This window comes from Zea mays, chromosome 4 (assembly GCF_902167145.1).
Source record: "Zea mays cultivar B73 chromosome 4, Zm-B73-REFERENCE-NAM-5.0, whole genome shotgun sequence".
NCBI classification, from domain to species: Eukaryota; Viridiplantae; Streptophyta; class Magnoliopsida; order Poales; family Poaceae; genus Zea; species Zea mays.
This window is the reverse complement of record NC_050099.1, coordinates 3255619-3278429: the sequence shown is the minus strand read 5'-3', so window position 1 is coordinate 3278429 and position 22811 is coordinate 3255619. Positions and strand designations below refer to the sequence as shown.

At 46.3% G+C, this 22811-nt stretch overlaps 2 protein-coding genes across 5 annotated transcripts; one reads left to right on the top strand and one right to left on the bottom strand.

Annotated features, from left to right (window-relative positions):
- Positions 1-2073: 2073 nt before the first annotated feature.
- On the bottom strand, positions 2074-19532 carry LOC103652706 (putative disease resistance protein At3g14460). Of its 4 annotated transcripts, none has more exons than XR_004857653.1 (4): positions 4230-5098; positions 3591-3653; positions 2813-3457; positions 2074-2450 (listed from the first exon to the last, which is right to left on the bottom strand). XR_004857653.1 is itself a non-coding variant. In XM_035967156.1 (4 exons), the coding sequence occupies exons 2-4, from the start codon at positions 4686-4688 to the stop codon at positions 3038-3040; spliced, it is 942 nt and encodes a 313-aa protein (XP_035823049.1). In that variant the 5' UTR covers positions 4689-7195; positions 18732-19532; the 3' UTR covers positions 2079-3037. The 4 variants fall into 4 exon arrangements, 2 of the variants coding, with proteins under 2 accessions (XP_035823049.1, XP_035823048.1); XR_004857652.1 differs by having other exon boundaries at positions 2988-3457; XM_035967156.1 differs by adding an exon at positions 18732-19532 and having other exon boundaries at positions 2079-3457; positions 4230-7195.
- On the top strand, positions 11355-12585 carry LOC103652707 (uncharacterized). The gene has a single exon (XM_008679656.4). It carries the CDS (start codon positions 11764-11766, stop codon positions 12364-12366), a length of 603 nt encoding a protein of 200 aa, XP_008677878.1. The 5' UTR covers positions 11355-11763; the 3' UTR covers positions 12367-12585.
- Positions 19533-22811: the final 3279 nt, after the last annotated feature.

Genomic DNA, 22811 nt, shown 5'->3' with positions numbered 1-22811 from the left:
CGGGCTGTGAGAGGAGGGGAAATCTCACTTATAAGCTCACCACGGCCCCTTCCGGCTAGCGAGGTGGTACTAAAGCCGGGCGCTAACGGCTAGGCTCCTGACAAATTAGCCAAAATAGTTTGTAATCTTAGCTAACATGTCTTTTTTTCTTTCTCTTTATACGATTTATTAGCACCTATTAGCAAGATGAAATGGGGTAAACCGTTTGCCAATCCAAACAGGCCCTAAGTCTAATTGTTTAGCGACGTAATCTCAAGACACAAACGGTAATCTCCAGTCAGAGTTATTCTTCCAACTCTAATTGTTTAGGATGAGTTCGGCCTCTACGAACTGCAGTTCTTGTTGTTGCGCATGCCACCAAAGATTGCTCCTGCTCGCCGGCAGCGGCAGTCCTCTGCTGCTGATGCTACTGCGCTTGCTGGCGCCACCGCCGCCAACGACGAAATAAAGTCAAGCCTATTGTTGGAAGAAGGGAACAAAAGAGCAGATTTCTTGTCCTTAACTTTCGGTTGTTTTAGAAGAAGACCTTGCAATTTTGGCACATATATTATAGCGGACATACCTTCTACAATCATATATTTTATAAACCAATCAATTTATATTATCGATTATAAAACAAACAACCAGGATTCAGGTATAGGACCATCAGAAAAGTAGGTATAGATTGTCTTCAGCATATCGTGTATATAAACAAGATAGACTGTATTCTTCATGTAATGAAGTTTGAAATAGATAAGATAGAATATATAAATATCTTCATTTTAGCCTATTAACCTAAAAACGACAAAAAAAACTGAAACATGCTAAGAAGCTAGGGTGTCATTTGGTTTACATATTTGTAACACAATGAATAACTAATAACGTTAAATCATATTGGTTTAAGTCCAATCGTAATCAGTTACTATACTAAAAATTGGTACTGACATATTTAAACTTGTTACCACCAGTACTCGAATGTAAATCATTACTATTTACGTTACATTTTGTGAATTAAACAGCACATATGTTAATTTCAAAGGAAAACAAAAGCCTAATAACCTATACAACATAATTTACAATTGCAGCATGGGCACACGAATACGCGTCGCTGCACAAATCCGGTCCTACCGAGCGTATCATTCTTTCAATTTAATTGCTATACATAGCGCAGCGATCTCATATAGTCGTATTCTTGTTCTATCATGTGTTCCTTCCTGTATGACATTCAATTAAGTGTTTCTAATATCATAAAGTCCGAAGTTTTTTAATACTTTTTCCGATAATAAATATCTATATGTATATTGAGCAGATAAAATTATATTTATATAGAAGAGATCCCGATCTTTGATTTCATTCTAAGTCTCTGATTCTGGTTTTTGCTACTGAACGTTCGTTTTCTGAACAGTGATCATATCACAACCAGCTGCATTTCTACTGTTTATGCGTGGTGTTTATCTGCGAGCCGGTAGCTACTCTTTATTATTAGGATTTGGCTATATATATACATATATACTGTACTCGTTTATGGTTATATTGTTTTTTTTTTGTAACCTTTGGAATGTAACATTCAGTCTGATTGCATTTGTTGCCGTCAGTATGGATCTGTCGCCTTTTGCTCATGTCTGTTAGTAAGTCCAATTGCTTAGCGACGTAACATGAAGTCACAAAACTGTAATCTCCAACCAGAGTCTGAGAACCCAGCCAAGTAGAGGAAAAAATGGGACGAATATAGAGGAACAGTAGGTTACCCTGTATCTTACTCTAATATATTTTAATCGGATTCATAATCAAATATAGATAGTTAGAAACGAGACAGATATATGACCAAATATTTATTCGACGGATAAGTGACGTAAATTAATATTATTGGTAGGATACATGTAGATACTAGATATTTATTGGATAATACAATTCAGTTTTCGCTCTAAATCAGACCAGAATCTGAAGGTGTGCTATCTAGATACTATCTGTATTCGTCCCGAATATAAAAGTATCTGAATCCATATCCGGTAAACGACAGCCTGACTCGTTTTCACACCTAAACCCAAGTGACTCAAGGTTGCCGGACCTTAATTAGTAGTTTGAATAAGCGCATGAGATCTTGCAAGAACACAAAGTAAAACTTATAGGGACTGTCTATACAGCACATGGGCAATTTTTGCCCAAAAAACACACGTGTGTTTTTAGCTGAAAAAACACGCAGATTTCTTTTAAAGGAAAATCTGTGTGTTTTGCAAACACAAAACACACACATCTCATATCCACTAGATCAAGATCTAATGGTCATAATAAACACGTAGTTTTTTTCTCTAAAAATAGAGAAAAAAAACTAATATACAAAAAAAACAATACAAGTTATCTGCTTGTTTCTTCATGCAGCTTTCTATAGCGTGTGTTACGATTTCTTTAGAGATCTTCTCTTGCTCATGGAAATTAACAAATGACATCAACAACCTGTTCTCCTGGAAATCCTGATTCATTGGGATAACAGACATATTAGACCACATAGGATGAACATAACAATTCAGCATATAAGATGAACAATCTCTCCTGTGTCTAGTTACAGAGAACAGAAACACAACAACTTCATAAAGTCATTGTAATATTAGACCACATAGGATGACAGACACAGTCACAGCTAGGCAGACAGATAACCCGGATGCTCGCTCACAGTCACAGCTAGGCAGACAGACAGACAGCACGCAGAGCCAGCTCTGGAGACTGGCAGTATTTATATGTATAGCACAGCGTGATTTTCAGATGCACAGGGAAAATGGTAGATCCTGCTCCAAGTAGAGCTGTCAAAAATTCAGAGAGGGAGAGAGAAACTGACAGGAATGAGCTCCAACGTTTAAAACTGATGCAAGGCACAGGTAGGGTGATTAAACTGTAGATTGTATGGTGCACTTCCTTTGTTTGAACAGAGATACTAGTAAGGTTACTGCTCTGATTGCTACACAGTGGAGTGACACAGTAGACGAAAAGCAGATCAGAAGTTACACTTGCACCTGGTAATTAGTAGTAAGTAGTAGTTCATTAACCATAACCCCAGCATCATCTAGCTAAAAACCACATGAGCTTTTCCATGAGAAGCCTCAACAATGTCCACACCAGCCCCTTTCTCATTCGACTTAACATCAACTGGCTGCACATTGGTATCAATTTTGGTAGCTTTCTCATCTGACTTAATATCCATATCTTTCGCCAGAAGGTTGTTGGAATTCAAAAACTTCTGATGCTTAATAGTCATTGCTTCAGCCAAAATTTTTAGAGAATCGATGATAGCTTCAGTACACCTTGACTTGCAAATTGAACAACAACCCCTGACCTTGTCACACAGAACTTGGCAAGTACTATCAATGCATTCGACATCCACTATTTGGCCAAAATCAACTGATAACTTTTCCTTGAAAAAAGTGAAATCATGCAGAAATTGTTTCTCTGCTTCAATTAACACCTTCTCCCTATAAGCAGTTCTCTAGAGATAAAAAATAAAAAACAAAATTAAGTAACAAAAAAATAAACAAAAATCACATGAAAAAAACTGCATATAAAAAATATACAATTGAGAACTTGTACAGAAAAAAAGAAGATAAAAAAGAACAAACTACCTGAGACTTGCAAAAAACAGCAAAAGTTTCAATCAACTTAACCATAGGAGAGGAAATGATGCCCTGCAAAAATAACAAAAAAATTGTAAATAAAAAACTGAATATAAATAAACAATTTCCAAGAACTAAATATACTAAGAAAATACATTATAACTCCAAACAACTATACTTAGCTAACTTAGATTATTTACATAAACACAAAACACAAAACAGATTATCAATGATGCAAATCCTGGATATAATGGAACCTGCTCCAAACAAAAAAACTCCTAAAGGACAGCGGCTATGCTATATCCAGGCAGCAACCTAGATTTCCTTTATTTATAAAAAGAACCACATCACAGTTAGCACAGACATCTCACACTCATTCATCTCCGCCAAGACACAGACATCGCACATACATTTAAATGCTAAATTACAACTTCAAAATTGCATGCATTAACTATATATAAATTTCAACAATACGTATGCTATCCTCAAATATACTGGGACAAATTTTAACTAGAATCGCATAATTTGTTCCTTTGCTAATAGAAACAGAAGAACACACACTGCATACTGAACATCCAAAAAAACAGTAGAACTAGGAAAATATACTCGAGCACAGGAAAGATGAAGTAAAATGAAGAGCATCCTCACTGGATCGACAGTGCCACCAGATGCCGGGACACAACCTTCGCGCAGTGGAACACCAGACCCGCCTGCTTCACAACAGGTTGCTGTCGCCGGACAGCGAAAATGGATCCTGTCGGGACACCCTCGCCCCCCGCCGTAGATACCGTCGCAGCCAGCTCCACCACCCCCAGCCATGGATCCCGTCGGACCTTCCTCTCCTCCACCATGGACCCTGCAGCAGCCCACTCGCCCCCCGCCATAGATCCAGTCACGGCCTCCTCGCCCTCCGACGTGGACCTCGTCGGAATCGCAGCTGCCTCCACCCGCGCCATGTACCTCGTCGGAGCTACCTCGCCCCCAGCCATAGATCCATCGGAGCCTCCTCGCCCTCCGCCATGGATCTCGTCGGATCCACCTCGCCCGCGACTCCAACTCATCGCGCGCGGCAGCAGCACAGCAGGGCGCGCGCGGCAGCAGGCACATCAGCAGCAGGGGCGCGCACTGGAGGGCAGCAGGGGCGCGCGCGGCAGGGGCGCGCGCGGCAGCCGCCCTGGGAACGACGACGGCAGCCGCACTGAGAAAGTGAAGAGGCGGCAGAGAGCAGAGCGCTGGTGATAGTCGCCTAGAGGGGGGGTGAATAGGGCGAAACTGAAATTTACAAATATAAACACAACTACAAGCCGGGTTAGCGTTAGAAGTATAAACGAGTCCGCGAGAGAGGGCGCAAAACAAATCGCAAGCGAATAACGAAGTGTGTGACACGCGGATTTGTTTTACCGAGGTTCGGTTCTTTCAAACCTACTCCCCGTTGAGGAGGCCACAAAGGCCGGGTCTCTTTCAACCCTTCCCTCTCTCAAACGGTCCCTCGGACCGAGTGAGCTTCTCTTCTCAAATTAAAGCCGGGAACAAAACTTCCCCGCAAGGGCCACCACACAATTGGTGCCTCTTGCCTTGATTACAATTGAGTGTTGATCACAAGAGCAAGTGAGAAAGAAAAGAAGCAATCCAAGCGCAAGAGCTCAAAAGAACACGGCAAATCTCTCTCGCTAATCACTAAAGCCTTGTGTGGAATTGGAGAGGATTTGATCTCTTTGTATGTGTCTAGAATTGAATGCCTAGCTCTTGTAAGTGGTTGAGAAGTGGGAAAACTTGGATGCAATGAATGGTGGGGTGGTTGGGGTATTTATAGCTCCAACCACCAAAAATGGCCGTTGGGAGGCTGTCTGTTCGATGGCGCACCGGACAGTCCGGTGCACACCGGACAGTCCGGTGCCCCCTGCCACGTCATCAATGCCGTTGGATTCAGACCGTTGGAGCTTCTGACTTGTGGGCCCGCCAGGGTGTCCGGTGCACACCGGACAGGTACTGTTGGCTGTCCGGTGTGCCAGCATGGGCGATTCTGACTCCTGTGCGCGCTGTGCGCGCATTAAATGCTACAGCAGGTAGCCGTTGGCGCGAAGTAGTCGTTGCTCTGGAGTCGCACCGGACAGTCCGGTGCACACCGGACAGTCCGGTGAATTATAGTGGACGAGCCGTTGGAGTTTCCCGACGCTGGCGAGTTCCTGAGGCCGACCTCCCTTGGCGCACCGGACACTGTCCGGTGTACACCGGACAGTCCGGTGAATTATAGCCGAGTCGCCTCTGGAAATTCCCGAAGGTAGCGAGTTTGAGTCTGAGTCCCCCTGGTGCACCGGACATGTCCGGTGGCACACCGGACAGTCCGGTGCGCCAGACCAGGGGTGCCTTCGGTTGCCCCTTTGCTCCTTTGTTGAATCCAAAACTTGGTCTTTTTATTGGCTGAGAGTGAACCTTTTACACCTGTATAATCTATACACTTAGGCAAACTAGTTAGTCCAAAGATTTGTGTTGGGCAATTCAACCACCAAAATTATATATGAACTAGGTGTAACCCAAATTCCCTTTCAATCTCCCCCTTTTTGGTGATTGATGCCAACACAAACCAAAGCAAATATAGAAGTGCATAATTGAACTAGTTTGCATAATATGAGTGTAAAGGTTGCTTGGAATTGAGCCAATATAAATACTTACAAGATATGCATGGATTGTTTCTTTATTATATAACATTTTGGACCACGCTTGCACCACATGTTTTGTTTTTGCAAAATCTTTTGTAAATCTTTTCTAAGTTCTTTTGCAAATAGTCAAAGGTAAATGAATAAGAGTTTGCAAACCATTTTCAAGATTGATTTGAAATTTTCTCGCCCTGTTTCAAATGCTCTTACTTTGACTAAACAAAAACTCCCCCTAAATGAGATCCTCCTCTTAGTGTTCAAGAGGGTTTTGATATATCATTTTGAAATACTACTTTCTCCCCCTTTTTAACACAATAGGATACCAATTGAAAATATTCAACACTTAAGATTTTGAAATTGGTGGTGGTGCGGTCCTTTTGCTTTGGGCTCTTACTTTCTCCCCCTTTGGCATGAATCGCCAAAAACGGAATCATTAGAGCTCTCGAAGTGCTTTCTTCCCCTTTGGTCAAAAAAATGAGTTGAGATTATACCAAAGACGAAGTCCGATCTTTTAGCTTTGGGCTCTTACTCTCTCCCCCAAAGACAAGGTCCTTTTCTTGGAGCGATGGCGAAGGATGAGTTACGGAGTGGAAGCCTTTGTCTTCGCCAAAGACTCCAATTTCCTTTCAATACACCTATGACTTGGTTTGAAATACACTTGAAAAACACATTAGTCATAGCATATGAAAGAGAAAGGATCAAAGGTATATAAATGAGCTATGTGTGCAAGTTAGCAAAAGAAATTTCTAGAATCAAGAATATTGAGCTCATGCCTAAGTTTGGTAAAAGATTGTTCATCAAGTGGCTTGGTAAAGATATCGGCTAATTGATCTTTAGTGTTAATATAAGAAATCTCGATATCTCCCTTTTGTTGGTGATCCCTAAGAAAATGATACCAGTCATGTGGTTCGTGCACCCGCTGTCGAGTATCCAACTTGAGCCCCCGGATGCATAAACCTACAAAACAAGTTTAGTTCTTGATTTTAGGTACCCAAATGGTTTTGGGTCCTTTGGCATTAGATACAAGAACTTTGGGTACCCAAACACAAGTCTTTGACCCCTTGTGTTTGCCCCCAACATATTTGGCAACTACCTTGCCGGATTTGTTAGTCAAAACATAAGATGCATCAAAAGTTTTAAATGAAATATTATGATCATTTGATGCACTAGGAGCTTTCTTTCTAGGCAACTTAGCATGGGTTGATTGCCTAGAGCTAGATGTCTCACCCTTATACATGAAAGCATGATTAGGGCCAGAGTGAGACTTCCTAGAATGAATTCTCCTAATCTTGCTCTCGGGATAACCGACAGGGTATAAAATGTAACCCTCGTTATCCTGAGGCATGGGAGCCTTGCCCTTAACAAAATTAGACAATCTTTTAGGAGGGGCATTAAGTTTGACATTGTCTCCCCTTTGGAAGCCAATGCCATCCTTGATGCCCGGGCGTCTCCCATTATAAAGCATGCTACGAGCAAATTTAAATTTCTCATTTTCTAAGTTGTGCTCGGCAATTTTAGCATCTAGTTTTGCTATGTGATCATTTTGTTGTTTAATTAAAGCCATATGATCATGAATAGCATCAATATCAACATCTCTACATCTAGTACAAATAGATACATGCTCAACAATAGATGTAGAGGGTTTGCAAGAATTAAGTTCAACAATCTTAGCATGAAGAATATCATTTTTATCTCTAAGATTGGAAATGGTAGCATTGCAAACATCTAGTTCTTTAGCCTTAGCAATTAAATTTTCATTTTCTACTCTAAGGCTAGCAAGTGAAATGTTTAATTCTTCAATCCTAGCAAGCAAATTATCATTATTATTTCTAGGATTAGGAATTGAAACATTACAAACATGTGAATCAACCTTAGCATTTAAACTAGCATTTTCATTCCTAAGGTTGTCAATCATCTCACGGCAAGTGCTTAGCTCACTAGATAATTTTTCACATTTCTCAATTTCTAGAGCATAAGCATTTTTAACCTTAACATGTTTCTTGTTTTCTTTAATTAGACAATCCTCTTGGGAATCCAAAAGGTCATCCTTTTCATGAATAGCACTAATTAATTCATTTAATTTTTCTTTTTGTTCTATGTTAAGATTGGCAAAGAGAGTACGCAAATTATCTTCCTCATCACTAGCATTATCATCACTAGAGGTTTCATATTTAGTGGAGGATCTTGATTTTACCTTCTTTTTGCCGTCCTTTGCCATGAGGCACTTGTGGCCGACGTTGGGGAAGAGGAGTCCCTTGGTGACGGCGATGTTCGCGGCGTCCTCGTCGTCGGAGGAGTCGCTTGAGCTTTCGTCGGAATCCCATTCCCGACAAACATGGGCATCGCCTCCCTTCTTTTTGTGGTACCTCTTCTTTTCTCTCCTCTTGCCCTTCTTGTCGTTATCCCTGTCACTGTCACTTGATAATGGACATTTTGCAATAAAGTGACCGGGCTTACCACACTTGTAGCAAACTTTCTTGGAGCGGGACTTGTAGTCTTTCCCTCTCCTTTGCTTGAGGATTTGGCGGAAGCTCTTGATGACGAGCGCCATTTCCTCATTGTCAAGCTTGGAGGCGTCTATTGGTTGTCGACTTGGGGTAGACTCCTCCTTCTTTTCTTCCGTCGCCTTGAATGCGACGGGTTGAGCCTCGGATGTAGATGGATCATCAAGCTCGTTGATCTTCCTCGAGCCTTCGATCATGCACTCAAAACTTACAAAATGCCCGATTACTTCCTCGGGGGTCATTTTAGTATATCTAGGATTACCACGAATTAATTGAACTTGAGTAGGGTTAAGGAAAATAAGAGATCTTAGAATAACCTTAACCACTTCATGGTCATCCCATTTTACGCTCCCGAGGTTGCGCACTTGGTTCACCAAGGTCTTGAGCCGGTTGTACATGTGTTGTGTCTCCTCCCCTTTGCGAAGCCGGAACCGACCGAGCTCCCCCTCGATCGTTTCCCGCTTGGTGATCTTGGTGAGCTCATCTCCCTCGTGTGCGGTTTTGAGCACATCCCAAACCTCCTTGGCGCTCTTCAACCCTTGTACTTTGTTATACTCCTCTCTACTTAAAGAGGCGAGGAGTATCGTTGTTGCTTGAGAGTTGAAGTGCTCGATTTGGGCCACCTCATCCTCATCGTAATCCTTATCCCCTATGGATGGTACCTGCGCTCCAAACTCAACAACATTCCATATACTTTTGTGGAGTGAGGTTAGATGAAATTTCATTAAATCACTCCACCTAGCATAATCTTCACCGTCAAAGGTTGGCGGTTTTCCTAATGGAACGGAAAGTAATGGAGTATGTCTAGAAATGCGAGGGTAGTGTAGGGGAATCTTACTATACTTCTTGCGCTCTTGGCGCTTAGAAGTGACGAAGGGCGCATCGGAGTCGGAGGTCGATGTTGATGAAGTGTCGGTCTCGTAGTAGACCACTTTCCTCATCCTCTTGTGCTTGTCACCTTTCCGATGCGGCTTGTGGGAAGAAGATTTTTCCTTCTTCTCTTTGTGGTGAGAAGAGGAAGACTTTTTCTCCTTCCGTTTGGAGGAGTCCTTCTTCTTCTCCTTCCTCTTGGTGCGGGACTCTTCCGATGAAGTGCTCCCGTGGCTTGTAGTGGGCTTTTCGCCGGTCTCCTTCTCCTTCTTGGCGTGATCTCCCGACATCACTTCGAGCGGTTAGGCTCTAATGAAGCACCGGGCTCTGATACCAATTGATAGTCGCCTAGAGGGGGGGTGAATAGGGCGAAACTGAAATTTACAAATATAAACACAACTACAAGCCGGGTTAGCGTTAGAAGTATAAACGAGTCCGCGAGAGAGGGCACAAATCGCAAGCGAATAACGAAGTGTGTGACACGCGGATTTGTTTTACCGAGGTTCGGTTCTTTCAAACCTACTCCCCGTTGAGGAGGCCACAAAGGCCGGGTCTCTTTCAACCCTTCCCTCTCTCAAACGGTCCCTCGGACCGAGTGAGCTTCTCTTCTCAAATTAAAGCCGGGAACAAAACTTCCCCGCAAGGGCCACCACACAATTGGTGCCTCTTGCCTTGATTACAATTGAGTGTTGATCACAAGAGCAAGTGAGAAAGAAAAGAAGCAATCCAAGCGCAAGAGCTCAAAAGAACACGGCAAATCTCTCTCGCTAATCACTAAAGCCTTGTGTGGAATTGGAGAGGATTTGATCTCTTTGTATGTGTCTAGAATTGAATGCCTAGCTCTTGTAAGTGGTTGAGAAGTGGGAAAACTTGGATGCAATGAATGGTGGGGTGGTTGGGGTATTTATAGCTCCAACCACCAAAAATGGCCGTTGGGAGGTTGTCTGTTCGATGGCGCACCGGACAGTCCGGTGCACACCGGACAGTCCGGTGCCCCCTGCCACGTCATCAATGCCGTTGGATTCAGACCGTTGGAGCTTCTGACTTGTGGGCCCGCCAGGGTGTCCGGTGCACACCGGACAGGTACTGTTGGCTGTCCGGTGTGCCAGCATGGGCGATTCTGACTCCTGTGCGCGCTGTGCGCGCATTAAATGCTACAACAGGTAGCCGTTGGCGCGAAGTAGCCGTTGCTCTGGAGTCGCACCGGACAGTCCGGTGCACACCGGACAGTCCGGTGAATTATAGTGGACGAGCCGTTGGAGTTTCCCGACGCTGGCGAGTTCCTGAGGCCGACCTCCCTTGGCGCACCGGACACTGTCCGGTGTACACCGGACAGTCCGGTGTACACCGGACAGTCCGGTGAATTATAGCCGAGTCGCCTCTGGAAATTCCCGAAGGTAGCGAGTTTGAGTCTGAATCCCCCTGGTGCACCGGACATGTCCGGTGGCACACCGGACAGTCCGGTGCGCCAGACCAGGGGTGCCTTCGGTTGCCCCTTTGCTCCTTTGTTGAATCCAAAACTTGGTCTTTTTATTGGCTGAGAGTGAACCTTTTACACCTGTATAATCTATACACTTGGGCAAACTAGTTAGTCCAAAGATTTGTGTTGGGCAATTCAACCACCAAAATTATATATGAACTAGGTGTAACCCAAATTCCCTTTCAGCTGGCCACTGGGGAACGCACGAGCGACAGGACAAACTGGAAAATGAAGAGGCGCGAGAATCCCAAAATCAAACAGTGAACAATCGGACGGTGCACAAGGCGAGCACAAACAGGCAAAGAAACACGCGCGCGTCCGTTAGCTTTTCCCATAATTAAAAGTCTGCTGCTGACTGCAGTACTCGCAAACATGTTTGCTAACTTTACATGTATGGGGGGGGGGGGGGGGGGGGTGGGGGGGGGGGGGGGGGCTAGAACGCGGATATATGCGGACTGCCAGCAGCGTCCGTGAAACTCGCTAGCGGCGGTTGGATATATAGATCGATCATCGAACAGAAAACCCGATCGATATATATATAGATCGATCGAGTGGCGACGCCGCGTCCCCTGCTCGTCAACACAACGCATCTCTCCCCTCGCCGCCGCCGAATCCAGCGCTGGTGGTGGGTCCAACCGTGCAAGAGGAACGCCGGCAAGCGTGGACGACAAATGTCTGCTCACACTGCGTCCGCACCGGCACATCCGGCAGAACCTGGCGACGGTGGCATCTCTTCGCTGTGGCCAGCGCTCAAGTTGGATTCAGGCGCCAGCGTCCACATCGTGCGTGACCCCAGCCTCCTCTCCGACCTCCGCGACGCGCCGGAGGAGCTGTTGGTGACGGCGGCGGCGCACGGCGGAAACAAGATGACCGTCAACAAGATCGGTGACATACGGGTACTCGACCGCTTCACGATCCCGAACGTCTACCTCCTGCCAGAGCTCAGGGACGACGGCCTCATCAGCGTCCGGCAGCTCGCGAGGCAGGGCATCTGCACGTTCTTCGTTGGAGACCGGGCGAGGCTGTACGCGGGGACCGACCTGGTCGGCGTCGCCGTCGCTGAGCTAGACGACCCGTACGGTCTTTACGTGCTGCACTCTTTGTTCGTGCCGAAGATCATCGCTTCTGCTCGGCGGGCCTGTGGTGGCCGCAGCTGGTGGTGTGCTTGGCGTTGGCGACCGTCCTTTGCTGCTGACGATGCTGGCGCCGCCGCCACCGCCGCTGACGAACAGCAAGAGAACATGCTATCGTTGACTGATTCCTATCGTTACTGATTAGGAAGAAGAAGACACGACGACAACAACAACCAGTAGTCTCGTACATGCATTATAGGGGACAAATCCCTATATTTTATAGGATCAAGCAATTTGTGTCATTGATTATAAATCATGCGGTGATAATATCTTAATAATAATATATATATAGGATCAAACGTAGAGATTGTTTAATTGCACGATCGCACCAATACATCTGATTGCCTATATTATTGTATCTATCTAGGTGTGGATCTGGATCCTTTGATTCGTTTCTGCTCTTTGTTTCCTTTGTTTATTTATTTGTTTGATCTAGGGACTTTCTTGAGATTTTTTATTTATGTATGTACATGCAGAGCTAGCTCAGCACTTCTAATAACTCACACGTATTTAAAGAGATAAACATGTGTGGAGATAGAAGTTAATCCGTCTGATCTAATCGTGGACTGTCCGCTTCTAAGAACGGACTGTCCGCAACCACCCTTTCCGTCTCAACTTCAGGGCCGCCGGAGCGTTAGGCCATACACAGTACCACAAACTGTGCACAACAACAAGCAAACACACTAGCATCTCTAGCTAAACAAAAACACTAAAAGTATACTCATCCAAAAACAAAAAAAAAGGTCATAGCTTTATATTCGTTTTTTATCTTATACAACATTTTTTCCATACAAACAACTACATAGTATCTTTTCTCAGACTGGTCGAGTAGATATAGGCAAGCAAACATAATATCCATAGAGAAGAGAAGAAAATTGATAGAGAGTAGTGTCCGTGTTTAACGGCACCAGGCATAACCGATTTCACAGGCCTCTAGAGTGTCAAAATTATCCATACCACAAGCAGCAAAATTACGACGACCAGCGGAGCTGGGAGCAGGAAAGAGCCCACAAGCAACCTTGCAATCACACTGAACATGCAAAGTAGTAGAAGGCCAAGCATCACGAGCAACTTTTTAACAAGGGCGGCGATCTCCTTCTCTTTCTCCGGCACCACAGGCTCGCTCTCAAAGTGATCTAATAGCTCTGCTCTGGGAAGTGATTCCCATCCGATGATTACTGTGCGAACGTGCTGTATCCTTTTGCGATTGGGATGTCCAACCGTTTTGCATGACCTCATGACCTCGCCATCGCAGCCGGAGATCTTAAGGTGCAGCAGAGAGCGAGGCAGCTCTGGAAGCGACCGTAGATCCTTGCAGCCGTCAATAACCAACTTCCGGAGTGAGGCGAGGTGCTCCATGTTATCTGGCAAGGCATCCCAGCCGCACTCTAAAATTTTCAGTTTGACAAGACGGGGGGAGCATCCATGAAAGGCGCCTAGTCGGCTGCACCGGTAGAGACAAAGGCATCGCACACCAACAATCCAGTCTGGGTACCTCGAGCCGCCGTACCAACAGAGCCGCAGTTTTTCGAGGTGCAACGGAGGGCAGAGGCCCTCCAGTACCTCTGCTTGGAGGTCCGCGCCGCAGCTCAGCGGCGCATCACTGTCCCACTCAAGGGCTAGGCTTGTGAGCCGTTCCTTGGCAGCTAGATTGGCTTCTGGAGCCTCTCCCTTGCGTCCAGCGTTCTGAAGGCCGCGGATCACTAGCTTCTTCTCAAGCTTGTTGAGGTGCTTCAGCTGCCACAACTCGTAGCCTGCCTTCTTCTTTACCCTGAAGCATCGAAGAGTTCGGAGTGACACAATCCTGCCTATGTTTGGTACATTCAGAGATCCTGATGAGCACAGTAGGTGCCTCAAGCTAACCAGCTTAGGCCCTGTTCGGTTGTTTCGGATTGGAGCCCCGGATTAATTCCTAGCTGGATTACTTCTCTAATTTATATAGATTTTGATGAGCTGGAATGAATCCTGGCTCATTCCGGTACAACCGAACAGGCCCTTAACAATATCTTCGCAGGAGGAGAAGGCTACAGAAGGGCAATCCAAAAGCTGCAGATGGTACAGTCCCAAAACAACCGTACTTGGCAGAATCACCTTAGTACCGCCAATATGCCTACCGACAGAAAGATAGCGTAGATGCTTTAGCCGCCCGACAGATGCTGGGAATGAGAGAGTTCCTGCTGTCCAGGGTGTTATCTGGAGCACCCGCAATGTCGTCACACCCGTGAAAATATTTTCCAACAAGGCTTTTTCCTCAACTGGCGTGTCATTCTCACCAGCAGAAATGATCAGGGTGCGTAGCTTTTTCAGTCTGGTAATCTTGTGGGCAATCAAGTCTAGTTTACAGTTCTCAACCCAAAGATGACGGACATCCTGAGGAAATTCTCCTTCCCAGCCATTGTCAGCTCTGAAGCAGTCACTTCCAGCTACTTTACTTACCAAGTCATGCAACAGATCATGGATCGTATAGCGTTCCTTGTCACCATCTACTGGTTGCAGAAATGAGGCTGACACTAACTCATCAAAGTAGCCTCGACCAACAGCCTCCAGTTCCTCCCCTGTATTGCGGCTGGTGACAAATCCTTCTGCCACCCACAACCTGACTAAATACTCAGGGTCCAGCCAATGCCTCCTGGGAAAAATACTGCAATAAGAAAAGCATCGCCTGACCTGCTCATCTAGATGCTGGTAGCTCCACCACAGAGCTCCCATTGTCTCGTCCAGAAGGTCTCGATCCCGAGTATTCCTCCAAAACTCGATGTTTGGTCTTATACATAACTGTCTTCCCACTGTTCTGGCAGCTAGAGGTGACCGCTTGAGCTTTTTCGCAATCTCAGCTCCGACCATCTGAAACTCTCCTCGGTCTCGATGCTTTCTCCCTCAAAACCCTGCTCGATCATCTCCCTCAAAACGGCTCGCACACTAAATTTCTGCGACACATGGACCCAGATGACAATGTCAAAGTGGATATTGTCTTCCTCATGGGCGCAAACATACTGTGCGAGGGTAGATTTACCAGACCCAGGAATGCCATAAATGCCAATTGTAGAGTATGGTTTAGCACCGCTGCGATCCTGTTGACCATCATCAAGTGTCTCACGAAGCATAGATATGACCTTGACGCGATCCTCGTCGCGGCCAATTACTAAACGTGGAGGGGCCACAGTAGTGACTGCACCGCGTGAATTCTCAGCAACAATTTGTCTCTTGTCAACATTACTGCCGCTTGGCAAGTTCAAAAGCTGCAAAATTTTGTGTGCTTCAGTCACAATATTTTCTATTTTCTCCAGGATTTTACTGAGCTCCATTTTTGACACCCTAAGAGGTGGGCCATTTGAAGTAGCACCGTTTACCTGTACAATAAAAATAGTAGCATGAGATTTTCTAAGAGGAACTTTTGCCTGGGGATACACATCTTCTTCTTTTGCCTCGGAATCAATACAGATTTAAAGAAAATAAGACTTCTGCATTCACAGGAAGGCTGACACTAAACTTCATTGCACATAAGACCGATAATGTAGATGTAACCTGGATGAGATAGGCACAATAAACTTGGGGCACCAACAGATGTAAAGGATTTGTTTGGCTAAATATATAAACAAGTAGACTCATTTAAGTTGGAAATGTATTGATAAAAATGGGAACATATCTGGTGAACAGTCACAATAAACTTGGGAAAATACCTGTCTTTTTAGGCGTGACGTCTTGTGTTGAGTTTGTGATCCAAATTCTGAAGAAGGCGGCCAAGTTGGCGAGCGAAGCGGAGGCCCGTCGCCGGGAGGCTTGGGCCGGAGGGGATGTTGATGATCATGCTACTAACCAGAATTCTGAGTCTATCAGTGTGCAGGTGGAGCACGGAGGGGATGTTGATGATCATGCTCCACCATCTGCTGAACCTGCTGAAAATTCTGTTTCTGAAATTTCATCACCTGTTGTGGAGTCTCATCCCCAGTCTCTTGCTGAAGGCCGAACTAGGAGGCAGATAGTACGGCCCCAAAGACTGATTCAAGAGTGCAATGTTGCTTTTGCTTTAGCTGTTGCTGAAGAAGTTGATAATGTTCAGGAACCATTGAATTATTCAGAAGCTATATTGTGTACTGATAGTGAAAAGTGGATGGGTGCTATGCATGAAGAAATGGAGTCTCTTGATAAGAATGGCACTTGGGAACTAGCTCGGCTGCCTTCTGGTAAAAAGGCAATTAAGTGCAAATGGATCTTCAAAAGAAAAGAAGGTATGACTCCAAAAGAGCCTCCGCGCTTTAAAGCAAGGCTAGTTGCAAAAGGTTTTAGTCAGATTCCAGGAATTGATTACTCTGATGTCTATTCTCCTGTTGTCAAGCATAGTTCAATTCGTACCTTTCTTAGTCTTGTTGCTGTACATGACTATGAGCTTGAACAGTTAGATGTGAAAACTGCTTTCTTACATGGTGATTTGGAGGAGGACATTTATATGGACCAGCCAGAGGGGTTCATTGTTCCTGGAAAAGAAGACTATGTGTGCAGGTTGAAGAAGTCCTTATATGGTCTGAAACAATCTCCCAGACAATGGTATAAGAGGTTTGATTCATTTATGCTTTCTAAGGGCTTTCAGAGGTCTCAATATGATAGTTGTGTTTATCTAAAATTTGTTAATGGATCACCTACATATTTGCTGCTATATGTTGATGATATGTTGATTGCTGCCAAGAGCATGAAGGAAATCACTGCTTTAAAGGCACAGCTTAGTAGCGAATTTGATATGAAGGATCTGGGTGCTGCAAAGAAAATCCTTGGCATAGAGATAGTCAGGGATAGGAAGTCTGGACTGCTGTACTTGAGCCAGAAGAATTATATTGAGAAGGTCCTTCGTCGTTTCAACATGCAAAATACTAAACCTGTGAGTACTCCGTTGGCTCCTCATTTTAAACTGTCTGCTAAACAGTGTGCTGAAACTGATGCTGAGCTTGAATATATGTCAAAAGTTCCATACTCTAGTGCTGTTGGGTCACTCATGTATGCTATGGTTTGTTCTCGTCCTGATTTGTCTCATGCTATGAGCGTTGTTGCTAGATACATGTCTAATCCTGGTAAAGAGCATTGGAAAGCTGTTCAGTGGATTTTCAGATATCTACGTGGTTCTTCTAGTGCTTGTTTATGTTTTGGTAAATCTGGAGATGGTCTGATTGGCTATGTTGATTCAGATTATGGTGGTGATTTAGACAGGAGGAGATCTCTTTCAGGTTATGTCTTTACTATTGGAGATTGTGCTGTGAGTTGGAAAGCTCGTTTACAGGATACTGTTGCTTTGTCTACCACAGAAGCTGAGTATATGGCAATTGCAGAAGTTACTAAGGAAGCCTTATGGTTGAAAGGTATATATTCAGAGCTATGTGGAATTAAGTCTTGCATTACCATCTATTGTGATAGCCAGAGTGCCATTCATCTCACCAAAGATCAGATGATTACTGAGAAATCCAAACATATTGATATTCGTTATCACTTCATTCGTGATATCATTGATAAAGGGTTGGTGAAGGTATGCAAGATCAGTACTGATAATAATCCAGCTGATATGATGACGAAGCATGTTTCTGTTGCTAAGTTTGAGCTATGCTCAAACTTAGTTGGTATTATAAATTAGCCCTTAGTGGCTGTTGGCGCCGGCAAGATGATGATGTATTTGTTTAAGGTGGAGGTTGCTATTATGATGCTACAAGGAATTTGTCTCAAGGTGGAGTTTGTTGAGTTTGTGATCCAAAATATCTTTGTAAGCCGCAGGAGATATCTATCTCTATTGTAAATCTCCTGCGATCTGTAACCACCCAAAAATAGTGAGAAGTTGCCGGCCGGCGCCCGTGGTTTTTTCCCCTTCACTTTGGAGGGGTTTTCCACGTTAAATCCGTGTCTTCTCTGTGATTGATCCTATTTGTGTCGCATTTATTTATAACATCTTGGGCAGGGCAGAGTGGATCTTGCTCACCCAGTTCTTGCCACTAGAAGGCATGCTCTGGGAATCCAACTTGTCACCGGGGTGAGATAAAGATAAGGCCTGCCTTTCCAGACTGCAGTACTCGACATCGTCCAGGATGTCTTCAGCCTCGTAGAAGGCAGACCTGAGATCCTGAAACAATCTCTCCAGCTGGTTTCTGCGAGGACTCTCCTCAACCGCTTCCATCAACAGCTCCAGCTGTAAAACTTTAGTCTCGAGCTCTTTCAGCTTCTTGGCTCCGTCGACACCGAGGTAGGAAAAGGCTTTGTTGAGAAGCCTGGTGATGATGGGCGAGACGAGCCAGCCTACAGCAGCGATGCCCCAGCCCACTGCAGCAATGGTCACTGGGTCTGCCATTCGACCACCCCGAACGACTAGGCTACAGATCTGCGTTTGCTCGTCGTGGTAGGTTTATCTACTTGCCTGCATATAAGGTCAGATTTGTTCCGGCATTTTAAGATTCCACTTTTTGGCCTGGATTTCTAAACTGAATCTCGATCGGGGGGGGGGGGGGGGGGGGGGGGGATAAGGGGCTGCTGACCTGCTAGAAGAAGCCATGTGGCCGTCAATTGGCAGGGGCCAGGCAGGGCATCCTCCGCCCACCCTTCTCCGGCGAGAAGCGTCGCCAATGTGTGCTGGCCTGCTGGGAGTGGGTGAAGGTGTCGGCAAGAGGCGAGGACATCGGAAGCGGCTCTCCTCGGAGTCAACGGCTTGATTGGGCCTACTGGATCCCAAACAACATGGGCCTTTGCTCTTGGAACCATCAGTAGCGACTAGCGATAGCGAGTGCGAGGCTTCCACCACCACCAGTAGCGAGTGCGAGGCCGACCGTCACCGCGAGCGGCGCCGAACGCGGCAATCCCCCCTCGATGACGGTGGCTCCAGGCCGGGGCGTCAACTCCAACGGCAGCGGCGTGCTCCCAATCAGGTCAGCCGTCAGAAAACGCGTGACCGCCGCTGTGTCCTGGAATTTCTCGCGTATTTCGTCCTGTGTTTTTTCTTCCATTTTGTGTACACAATTTCCTTTTTGGTGATAGGTTTGGTCATTTACTTATGTAAAGTAGCAGTGCTCAAAATTGGAACTAGCTAGTTTGTTTGCCACACTCGCAGTATTTCAATCATTTTTCATTGTGTCTGCCTGCCTGGGTTGCTGGGAACGGAAACTCGGGCTTCTGTGCGGTTGCATTCTAGCCACTCTTGTTTTATCTAATCTGTAAATGTTGCTGCTGATGGTAATAGACACATATAAAACTAGGTATATACCCGTGCGTTGCAACGGGTAATACTTATGCAGGCATAGGTCATTATTTAATGAGGTAATCAACCGGCAGGGTGACACTTGTTTATGTATAGATCATTGTTTAGTGATGTTATCAACCAAACTTCACGCGTCGGGTCGACATGCGAGGGAGGTGACATTGGGAGGTGGGCTCGGGGGGGGGGGGGGACGTCGGGTGTGTGGGACTGCGAATTGCGTTAGGTGGATGGAGGCCGCGACATGTGGAACGTGGCGCGGTTAGAGCGAGAAGCAGGAAGAGGTGGAGGAGTCCGGGTGCGGACAGTTCTGCCAAAGTGGCCTTAGGCGAGTCGTGACTGCGTCTGATGCCCGGGCTTGGCCTTAGACGAGTCATGGTTATGTCTCCCGCTCGAGGGTGACCTCAGGCGAGTCGTGACTGCGTCTCCCGCGCGGGCTTGGCCTTGGGTGATTCTTGACAGCCTCTCCCGCCCGAGAGTGGTCTTGAGCGAGTCATGACTACGTATCCCACCGGAGGATGGCCTCGGGCGAGTTGTGACTACCTGTCTTGCCGGAGGTTGGCCTTGGGCCAGTCGTGACTGTCTATCCCACTCGCGGATGGCCTCGGGCGAGTCATTACTGCTTGTCCCGCCCGCGGATGGCCTCAGGCGAGTTGTGACTATCTGTCCCACCTGAGGATGGCCACGGACGAGTCGTGACTATGTCTCCCGCTCGGGGTTGCCCTTGGGCGAGTCATGACTGTCTGTCCCACCCGAGGGTGGCCTCAGGCGAGTCGTGACTGACTGTCCAGCCAGGGCTTGGCCTCGGTTGAGTCGTGACTGCGTCTCCCGCTGAGGCTTGGCCTCGGGCGAGTCGTGACTGCCTGTCTCGCCCGAGAATGGCCTCAGGCGAGTCGTGGCTGCCTGTCCTGCTCAGGCTTGGCCTCGGACGAGTCGTGATTGTGTCACCCGCCTGAGGGTGGCCTCGGGCGAGTCGTGACTGCCTCTCCCACCCGAGGATGACCTTGGGCGAGTCGTGACTGCCTCTCCCTCCGAGGATGGCCTCGAGTGAATCGTGACTGCCTCTCCCACCCAGGGTTGCCCTCGAGCGAATCATTACTGCCTTTCCCGCCCAGGGTTGCCTCGGGCGAGTCGTTATTGCCAGTACCGCCCGGGGTTGTCCTCGGGCAAGTCGTGTTTGCTTGTCCCGCCCGAGGGTGGCCACGGGAGAGTCGTGGCTGCTTGTCCCACCTGGGCATGGTCTCGGGTGACTCGTGCCTATGTCTCCTGCCCAAGAGTGTCCTAAGACATGTCGTGACTGTTTGTCCCGTGTAGGCTTGGCCTCAAGCGAGTTGTCACTGCCTCTCCCACCAGAGAGTGGCCTCGGGTAAGTCGTGTTTGTGTCTCTCGCCTGGGCTTGGCCTCGGGTGACTCGTGACTGCCTGTCCCATCTGGGCATGGCTTTGAGCGAGTCATGACTGCGCCTCACGCCCAAAGGTGGCCTCGGGCGAGTCATGACTACGTCTCCTGCCCGGGCTTGGCCTCGGACAAGTCATGATTGTGTCTCCGGCCCGAGAGTGGCCTAGGAAGAGTCGTGACTGCCTGTCCTGTTTTGGCTTTGCCTCGGGCGAGTCATAACTGCCCCCCCCCCCACCGGGGGTTGGCCTCAGGCGAGTTGTTACTACCTCTCCCACACGATGGTGGTGGTGCACGCGGGGCCAGCGGAGGTAGGCCGATCGTGGGGGCGACACGCTCATCTCCTCGAGAAAGCTATCACCGCAGGAGGAGAGGGAGACAAGGAGGCACTACATATTTGTGACATGTCTTTAATTGGATACACCTACAAAACAATTATAAATATTGCATAAAAATAAAATATATGCAAACAATAACCGTGTAAATTTCAAACTCATATTTACCGTGTCATGGTCTAGGTAAAGTAAAACCCTTCATTCAGCACTACATATTTGTGACATGTCTTTAATTGGATATAGCTCATCTATTTTAGTTTCAACATCACCGTCTCGCTTTAGAAAGTTGAACTGAAAAGCATTTTTCTATGTGGACACGACCTCCAGATCGGCACTTTAGATGATCTTGAGATTTTATTAAATTTATGCAATAGTCTATCAACATGTAAGTGTGTAAGTTGTTAAAAATACCAGAGTGGGTAAAAAAATTATACATACCAGGGTCACCAAATGAAAAATTAAGCATGAATTATCTCATCACCTAGATATCGTAGTTGAGGTTGAATGGAAACCAACATGAGTCGAGTTGGCTAGTGGGTGGGAGCCTAGGCATTCTGCTCAAGTCATCCAGGGTTCGATCCCTGAGCCTGGTTGCAATTTTTTTTGCTGCAGACGGACAAATAACGGACAGGGGAGGGCAGAACGGGGTGGCAGCCTACCCCTTACATTCTTCGTAGTAGTAGAGATATAAAGCACTGAATATTCATAAATGCAAACATGAAAGCGTATAACCTTACATTTTATTATTTGAGAATGTAATCATGTTTTGAACAATAAATCTTTACAAGTTGGTGTTTCCAAACTCCCAAGTCTAGAAAGTTGCTAAAATGATATTACATTAGTAACGTACCAGATGATTCAATACACCTTGATCGGACTATCTTTCACATGCTTCATTACCCTGCAAGAAACCATTCCAGAACAAGGCTTATCAGGCACGCAAATCCACTTACCAAGCCGTCACTATATTGTACAATTACAGCATTCCAGTTTCCACTGGTCAGAGATCCCAGCTGCCATAATTCCACATCATTATATTGCAGAAACCATCATGTTTGCTAATTACTTTGCTCTGCTGGGCACAATTTCAGCTACATATGCTAGGCATTACCAGACAGTACGACAAATTGATCGTATACTCTAGAAAGCTCTAATTTTGATTTCGGATTCTTTGTGCACATCCAAGATTGCATAGCATCTTTGCGTCACTTCTGCATTATTTCATTGAATAGGAGCTTGAAGTTTGCACGACTCTCCACCTCCTCCCCCAATTCACCCCGCACAAAGTTATTTACACCAGCATGGAGCACCCAGAGAATAGAAACTCCAGTCATAATACCTCCGCCAACGAAGACAAAGAAACAGGAAAGAATAATAGCGACTTACTGGCGCTCGTGCCCCGTCGCCTCGGGCCTGGCGGTGGTCTTGCTCTCGGTGGATGGCATCGAGTGTGGCGAGCAGCTTCTTGCCGCGGTCAGGGAGGCGTTCGGACATGCCTCCGGTGAGCATGACCTGGATGCGCTGCGCCTTCTCCCGCAGCGGCTCATCCGAGAGCTACGGCGACATAACCTCGGCATCATCCCTCCCCGCCACCTCCTTTTCTTTGTCACCTGACCCCGCCTCGCCGCAGTGGAGCT

What these genes read in the sequence shown, in the direction of transcription:
- LOC103652706 (XM_035967156.1), bottom strand. Translation starts at nt 4,688, where the DNA reads ATGTGCCTGCTGCCGCGCGCGCCCTGCTGTGCTGCTGCCGCGCGCGAT. An exon ending in CTGGTGGCACTGTCGATCCA is followed by an intron (nt 3,654 to 4,229) that starts GTGAGGATGCTC and finishes TTATTTTTGCAG; the next exon opens with GGCATCATTTCCTCTCCTAT. An exon ending in CTGTTTTTTGCAAGTCTCAG is followed by an intron (nt 3,458 to 3,590) that starts GTAGTTTGTTCT and finishes TTTTATCTCTAG; the next exon opens with AGAACTGCTTATAGGGAGAA.
- LOC103652707 (XM_008679656.4), top strand. Translation starts at nt 11,764, where the DNA reads ATGTCTGCTCACACTGCGTCCGCACCGGCACATCCGGCAGAACCTGGC.